General features: G+C 29.7%; 1 protein-coding gene across 1 annotated transcript; it reads right to left on the bottom strand.

Moving 5' to 3' along the window:
- Nucleotides 1-3,461: 3,461 nt before the first annotated feature.
- On the bottom strand, nucleotides 3,462-4,676 carry LOC143540238 (transcription factor MYB14-like). Its single transcript, XM_077033351.1, has 3 exons — nucleotides 4,296-4,676; nucleotides 4,072-4,201; nucleotides 3,462-3,975 (listed from the first exon to the last, which is right to left on the bottom strand). Exons 1-3 carry the CDS (start codon nucleotides 4,426-4,428, stop codon nucleotides 3,474-3,476), a joined length of 765 nt encoding a protein of 254 aa, XP_076889466.1. The 5' UTR covers nucleotides 4,429-4,676; the 3' UTR covers nucleotides 3,462-3,473.
- Nucleotides 4,677-8,480: the final 3,804 nt, after the last annotated feature.

Genomic DNA, 8,480 nt, shown 5'->3' with positions numbered 1-8,480 from the left:
TTTTCCTTTCTTTTGCTCTCACCCGTTCGGAACATATATGGGGTTAGGGTTTTTATTTTTTTAATGCATAATATATAATATATAATATATAATATATAATATATAATATGCATGTAATGGTCTACACTTGTGGGCTTGGGTCGGGTTTCAACTTGGTTCTTCAAGATTTGATCAAAAAGGCCTCCAATGTCCTCAAAAATCCGAACCTTTTTTGCTTTAAAACTCGTAATCTACACAAAATAATAAACTTTGTAAAACCAAGTTAAAATGAGTTAAAATCATTAATTTATTATACGATTAAGCACTTAAAACGTGATAAAAAGGTGCGGAAAATAGGTGTGTTTTACGACACATCAAAATAAGACATGAAAGTATTTGAGTCAAGAAAAAATTTGGCCTAAAATAATAAAATTGAGCATACATTTTTTTGTTAATCAATTGATTATTATTTATTTAAGTTAAATATTTGAATTATATTATTTATTAATTTCTTATTAATTACTAAAAATTCAGGATAATAATGAAAATCCATTAAGTTAGTTTGGTTTTAGTTAGATGTAAAACCAAAACCAAACCAAAAATTCGAATTTTACAAAAACATAAAAAGTCACTTTTGTTTTGAATTGGGTTTTTATGGATTTGATGCATACACCTAGACACCTAGTGCCTCCATTTCCTGGGATGGGTAAAAAGATGTTATTTTTCATGATTAAATTTGAAAAAAGGACACTATTCATTTCTCATAACTTTTTAAAATATTTTTTTACCGTGGTTGTAAATGAAACAGAGAAAATGTAATGATAAAAATATAAAGAAAAATATTATTTAATTAAAATGAAAAAAAAAATTGTAATTTTTAGTGTAATTTTAAATTTAGAGATAAAAAACCAATTAAATATGCTCTAATGCAGATGGGGTTAGTGAAGCAATTAGAAAACAGATAATTAGATTGTAAGTAAATAAAAAATGTAAGACAAACAAATCGTGAGAAATTTAGCATCGTCATGTCTAGAGGTGGCAATTTTGACCCAAACCCTTACAAATGAGTCAATTTGAGTTGTTTTAAAAGTTAAATGAGTTGGTTTGGGTAAAAGGTTTTAAATAAATGGGTCAAAATGAGTCATTTGAAATTCCATCTTTTTTATTTTCGGGTCAAAATGGGTCGACAAGTTCAAAGAAATGGGTCGATGTGGGTTAGTGTCCTAAGGAAATGTGACAGGTTTCGGATCGGAACGGGTTTTCGTACAAGACAGGTTTCAGCATGAAGCGGGTTTCAGATCGGAACGGGTTAGGTTCAGGTTTCAAGTCAACACGAGTTTCACCCGTGACGTGTTGGGTTTTGGTTTATTTTGTTTCTTTTTGGTCGATTCCGGACTCGTTTTTGTTCGTTTTTTCAGTTTTGTTTTTGTTCGGTTTGAATTCTTTTAGTTTCGTTTTGATTGATTTTTCGATTTCGATTGATGTGGTCCGGTTTTGGCGTTTTGTTTCTTTGTTTCATTTTCGTCGATTCTTTCGGTTTCGGTTCGATTCTAGATGTTTTTTTTATGGAACGAGAACAACGTATGAAACATTTTAGTGTTTTTACTTTTTTTGTTTATGATTTATATTTTGAGTTATAATTTTTTTATTATTATTTTTGAATATTTTTTGAGGGTTTTTGATCTTAATAGAAAACCCCTCAAAAAATTCAAAAAAAATAATTAAAAAAATCATAACTTAAAATATAAGTAAAAAACGAAAAATCTAAAAAAACTAAAATGTTTCCGCCGTTATTCTCATTCACAAAAAAAAAAAAAAAAAAAAAAAAAAAAAAAAACTCAGTTTGACCCTAACTTATTTTGACTCAAACCAAAACAACCCTTTTTTTAATTGACTCATTTTGACCCAAACTCATTTTGACTCATACTCGTTTTGACCCATGATTCATTTAAACTCATGACTCGTTCGACCCAACCTAACCCATTTGCCACCTCTAGTCATGTCGCTAATATGATGTTTTTTGATTCTATGTTTTTACTTTTTAGACCTTACGTGTTACGTTTACACTTAAGAATTGATATCATGGGCTTAAATTTACAAAAGTGGGCTACAATTAAATTTCCTTAGAAGACAAAGTGGGATGCAATTGGGTATCTAAATGTATCAAAGAATGGTCACCGTAGAGTTTCGAAAAGGCTACTCTCCTCTTGATGGTATATTTTTTTATTACTTATGTCACGCAGATTATATTTATGGTCAATTGTTAAAAAAGATTGGGTCAATCCGTCAAAAAGGATTTGGATCAACCTACCTCAGCCCATGTCTATTCCCTAATTAATTGTGTCTCACAATTTGTGAGTGATTAGTTATATACATAATACATCGCGTAATATTTTACGTAATTATTTATGTAGGTTGCATAATTTATACGTAGTTATGGTGCAGAATCAATTTTGACACATATGCATCACGTCTATGATAGATGTCTCGCTATATCATTTTCTATGCTTGGCAGATTAAAAATCAGATGTGTAAAATAAACTCTGTATTTATATATGCTAATATTTTTTTTGGGTACGGTATATACATATATATTAATAAATAATATAATTGGTATACAAAGTTTCAAACTACTTTTTGCCTTGAAAAGTTTCGTCCACTACAAAACTTACATTACACCCCTATTCTTTGTCATGTTTTATTTGCCAACTTTAGTCCACAAAATTTGACTTACAATGCCTAAACGCCTAAAAGTCAAGTTGTCACCTCTACTCTCACATGGAGTCCAGTCCATTGTATCAATTCAATATTGGAAAAAAAAAGAGAAAAAAAGGAAAGAAAGATAAAGGGAAACGTCCTTGCATATGCGTTTGCAACCACTTTTAAAAATTTAAATATTTTAATTTATGATGTCATATACTCATATGTTAACTATTCTATTCTATAGTGATGTTAATTTTCGACACATTTTTCTCGATGATAACTTTATTAGACACGTTAACACTCACTATATTAATTGCCATTTAATTTATTTAATAATACTATTTACTACAATCGATTTATAATATTTATATTGCATTCAAATAAAATCAATTAAATTTTAAAATATTTAAGTTTGGTAAAATTCCTTTACATTTACTTGTTTCAATCATTCTATTGAATTTTGAGATATTTGTATCTTTATGTTTAATTAATATCCTATTAATGTTCATATTTTCATAATCATAACTTTTATCATTTATATTTGATAATGTACTTCAACACAACAAAATCTCATGACACACTTCAACTTTATACATTTTCCAAATATATGTAATATCAAGTATCAACATTAATTATATAATTTACCAATGCAAAACCGTTTATTTCAAAAACTTCATCACTCTAACAAAGTACATCTTTCTTTCATTTTAATTAACATAATTTGCTTAAATGATTTTTCTAAACAAAAATCAAACTCAATAATAACTAGAAAGAAAAAATAAACTTGTTGCCTAGAATTTTGGTAACTCATCACCTCTTGTTAATGCATTCGACCAAAACTGCATGTCATCATACATATTAAACTTGTAATATTCATACCCTCCTTCCACCTCCGTCAACTCACCGGAGCTTTCACCGGAGAATATCTCCGACCAGAAATCATCATCCATTTGCTCCAAGTTTCCTCCTAGCACTTGCATGTCACCTTTATTATCCAATGTAATCTCCGAAGATGTTTCACTATAAGAATGCTGAGGAGAATTAAGTTGACCACTTGTTTGACCACCCGCACCCGAATTATTATTTTCGGACATCTTTGATGATGATGATGATGGTGATGTCCCAATCTCCTCTTCTTTTAATTCGGGTTTTTGTTGCTGATGATAATCTAAGACTTGGTATTCCTTTTCGGGTTTGTTCATCGTGTTCACTCTTTTCTTTAAATGAGTGTGCCACACGTTTTTTATCTCATTATCTGTTCGTCCAGGCAATTGTGCCGCAATAGCCGACCATCTACAATTCCAGTTATTTAATTTGTTCATGTTAGTTCCCAAAATACCTTAAAAACATTATAAAGATTTACATGGTTAATAAAAGCATAGAACAAACCTGTTTCCCAAGGCTGCATGCAATTGTATGATGGTTTGTTCTTCTTCTCTTGTAAAGTTACCCCGTTTAATATCCGGTCTTAAATAATTAATCCATCTTAGCCTGCAACTTTTTCCACATCTCAACAAACCTGTCAAATAAAATTTTAAATTCAGTCTCTATAAGTTTTCTGGTAATAGATTCTCATAATAATAAAATAAAATGAGCTATAAGCATAAACGTACCGGCTAGTTTAGGGAGAGCACGCCAATTGTCATGACCGTACATATTAACATAATTAACGAGGATTTGATCTTCTTCACGTGTCCACGGGCCTTTCTTTAACCCCATCCTCTCGCAACACGGGGCTCTAACCATTGTTACACTTGAAATGTTTATAAAATTATATGGTATGTTTTATAATTTCTAGTGTGTGAGATAGTGAAAAATGGAAGGGAAAGATGAGGGGTTTATATAATTGATGTTGGCTAAAGGGACGTACACAAAAAGGACACTTTATGACCGAATATAATATGAAAGAGGTCAAAGTAGTGAATGCTTTTGGAATTTGGATCCTGTTAAAAAGGTAATATATCTTCAAAAGATATGGAACTGAAAGATAGTATTAATTACAAATATATCATTTTAAGTATTTTGAGCAATAGTTTTAATGATAATAATAAAGTATTTTCATATGAATAGTGAATCAAAGATTTCACACTTGATGGGCTATTAAATAAATTTCTTTTTTTTTCAAAGTTATAATTCATGATAACTTTTCCATAAAATATACAACACACAATGCCTCATTGAGTTATCACAAATGCAAATATTTACGTATTATTAAAGCTACAAGTTAGTTAAAAAAAGTTATTTTATAAAAATATAGATAAGACAACTTTTAGGAGACACGGCCCACGTTAATTTAAACGACATGCATGTTTAACTTACATCAATGCACATAAAGTTGAGTAACGTAAATGTTTTACACAACCCTTAAATTGGGGTCAAAAGGTACCTGTGTAAACAATACTCAATACAACATTGAGTCAAACATATAGAATTGGGTTTGTCATTGTTGCAAGTTGAAAACATATCTTTAAATTAAGGCTAGACAAACAATTATAATCAATGGCAGATCACATAAAATGCCGTCCTCCTAAATAATATAGTTATCAAATTTAATAAAATGAAGATTTACCTATGTATGGTATATGAAAATGTTAAAAATACAAAAAGAGACAAAAATAAGAAGTGTGAGAAAAATTTGTGGCAAAAAAAATATTCAAGAAAAATAATAATAAATCATAACTCAAAATATAAATTCTCGTTAAAGATACAACGTCGAGGAAAAAGACACAATGACGAAAATAGACAAAATAAAACACAATGATAAATAAATAAAAACACAATAGATCACAAAATATAACACAATATCAAGTAAAATATAACGCAATGTCGAATAATACAACAAAATATCAAGGAAAAAAGACAAATTAATTACGAAAATAAACATAAAACACTAAGTAAAAAGACACAATGATAATTTTTTTCCTCAACATTGTGTGCTTTTATTTCAATTGAGAAAGACGGGAGAAACATTTTAGTTTTTGTATGTTTTTTTGTTTTTTTTTATATTTTGTGTTATGATTTTTTTAATTATTTTTTAAGGTTCGTTTAGCCACAAATAATTTTCAATTTCTCATTTTTGTCCTCGTTTGTAAAATAATCTGACTCATATGATATAATTCAAAAGGTACGTATAATAAAGAAGTCAAATAATATTTTATCCGATGGTATTTGATGTGTTATAAAGTGCTCTATTTCTTAAAAGCTGGAGAATTTGTGTCATAATTTAAAATTTAAATTGATGTAACATCATCAAAAGTAGTGATGATGATGATGATGATGATGATGATAAAAGGAGTTAATGGTATTTAGTATTAAATGTGTCATTTCTAATTTCTAATGTGGTGTTGGTGTAGTGGTAGGAACTTTGGGTTTCTCAATAGAGACTCATGTTTGATTATCACTTACAACACTTTGGGAGTTTGGGAGGGCAGGGTGACTAAAAGAAGGAAGACCGGTATGTTTGTGATATTTGGTTCAATTCTAAGTGCCTCTGTTTTTTACTACCAATGGGCCTTTGAGCAGGTAAGTTTTCTCTGAAACTGAAAATAACTTGGAGGCGTTTAAGTGCTCCATACAACTGAGTTGGGCCAGTTGACGGTGTCTTTTACTATTAAATCATGTTGTACGGAGTAACTAAACAATTCTTTTTGTTGACCGTTAAAAAAATAGAATTAAATATAAAGTTGAAAATGGTAAATCTTTCTTTGGGTATTTAATTTCAAATCAGTTACGATTTGACAATCAAATCAGTTTTAACCTTTAATTTAATTATATCAATAGCTTAATTTCTTCTTACATTCTTGAAAAGAATTAAGAACATTTGGTTTTCCACATATCATGATTTAAGAATTTGATATTAATAAAAAAATAGATTTAAATCACGTGACAAGAGAATGATTCATTTTCCAGTTTTAAATAATATATATTTTAGCATTTTTTTATACAAAGGTCAAAATGGAATGTGAACACATGCGCGTATAGCGGCCAGTACGACTGTTACATGATTGCAGTGTGCTTGAAAATAGTGAATACCACCACTGTCTACATAGCTAAAAGGTATATTATTTTCTCACTAATCAATCTTTTATTTTATGTTTAATTTTATTTTTTTACGACTAAATTACATGGATCAATCTTCTAATCAATTATTTTTAAGATGGTCTCTTAGGCTATGCCGATGCGTAGTGGAGAGGCTACATTGGAGAATGATTTTTGACACGCGATACCACGTTAACAGTGAAACGATTTTCATTTTAGAGTATAGTAATTTGTAGAAAAAAATCACCACAATAATAACATAATAATACTAGATGAAAGAGTTGGGGGTGGAGGGCGACGTTGGGACAATTTTCGTCCCAAATCACTCTACTATACACAGTCTTATTAAAACTGTCGTTTGTGTATAAGTTTGATTCAAATGTTTATATTAACCAAAGTTATGAGCATTCGTGGTGGAGTTACGATAAAATTGAAAAACTCCATGTTACGTCACTGACACGTAAAATGATTATAATAATATCTATAACAATGATGATGCAAAACCTGGTCAAATGTTATAACTATTTTTTATGTTTTCTTTTTAATAAAATAGAAAAAAAAAATTAATCATGTAACCTTTTTAAAAGAACCATGAAAAAATATTATCATAATGACTCGACTTATAAAAATTAATTATTATTCGTATTAAAATTAATTATTAGAGATTTGTTTAAGAATCGAAGTTAATGTTACTCTAATTTCATTATTGTTCTTATTGTTCTTACGTCACTGAATCGTGTTTGTTAAGTAAATGGTGGGCTAAAGAGTCAATCCTAAACTGTACAAGGTGTTTGTAGTTGATAATGGTTTGATTACAGGCCCTCATGATAATGACTCATTACATACTTTACCATGTAAGTCCAAAGTTTGTCTTTTAATTGGCCTGTCAAAAGAAAATGTAAGTTGATCATATTATTCATATATTACATTATAAAATAATCATATATAATTATGTGAAATGTGATAAAATATCACGATTTATTGACCCTAGATATAATTTGACAAATTGGTTAGTAAATCATCTAAAGACGATCTTAAATGATTAATTTATAAATTATGTGAGTGTGGTTATATTATCAACTTAATTTGATGTTTTATAAAACAAGTTGGGTTGAAATTAAGTAATTTAGACTCAACTTCACAATTTGATATGTGATAATGACAAAATAAATAACAATGATCGATTTTATTTAATTAAAGTTGAACCGATAATAAAAATATTAAAATTGACCATGAAACCCTTTAATGTAAATGATTGTCGAATTAGTATAATAATTAAATTTGCGTTGACCATCAACCAACATCGTGCTAGAGTTGATCACTTGATTGAGTGTCCAACTATGACCCCGGCCTTCGCTACCATCGATGCGACACCTACCGATAGCTGTGATGCCATCACATCGTTGCCACCTACGTCAACATAGCCTCTGCTTCCACCAACTATGCCTCCACCTCTCACTATGCTACGCCTTAAAAGTATCATAGTATGAACCGTCATAACTCAACCTATTATGATTCAAACATATAAACATATATTTGACCCCCTAGATTCACCACTCATACTCGAGCAAAATGTTAGATCTATTGACATGGTTAAAGACAAAATGTTGGACTTAATTTCCGTCCTCGAGTCAATGAGGCGGGTTGGGCCGACTCATCGAGCTTATGATGAGTTCGTGTCTTGTTTATCAAGTTGAGCGCGTGACTTGGTTTACATGGAATAAATTACTTGGTGAACAAGTCGAGCCAATGACTTTGAC

This window comes from Bidens hawaiensis, unplaced genomic scaffold (genome assembly GCF_021521415.1).
Source record: "Bidens hawaiensis isolate Kalapana, Puna unplaced genomic scaffold, B.hawaiensis_p1.1 tig00012184_1, whole genome shotgun sequence".
NCBI lineage: Eukaryota > Viridiplantae > Streptophyta > Magnoliopsida > Asterales > Asteraceae > Bidens > Bidens hawaiensis.
Note: the sequence above shows the minus strand (reverse complement) of the source record. Positions and strands in the feature narration are given on the sequence as shown.

Bases quoted from the DNA above. Each gene is read 5' to 3' on its own strand.
- LOC143540238 (XM_077033351.1), bottom strand. From the start codon at position 4,428: ATGGTTAGAGCCCCGTGTTGCGAGAGGATGGGGTTAAAGAAAGGCCCG. The intron at 4,202-4,295 runs GTACGTTTATGC...TTTATTTGACAG, and splicing joins TGCTCTCCCTAAACTAGCCG to GTTTGTTGAGATGTGGAAAA. The intron at 3,976-4,071 runs GTTTGTTCTATG...CTGGAATTGTAG, and splicing joins CATGCAGCCTTGGGAAACAG to ATGGTCGGCTATTGCGGCAC.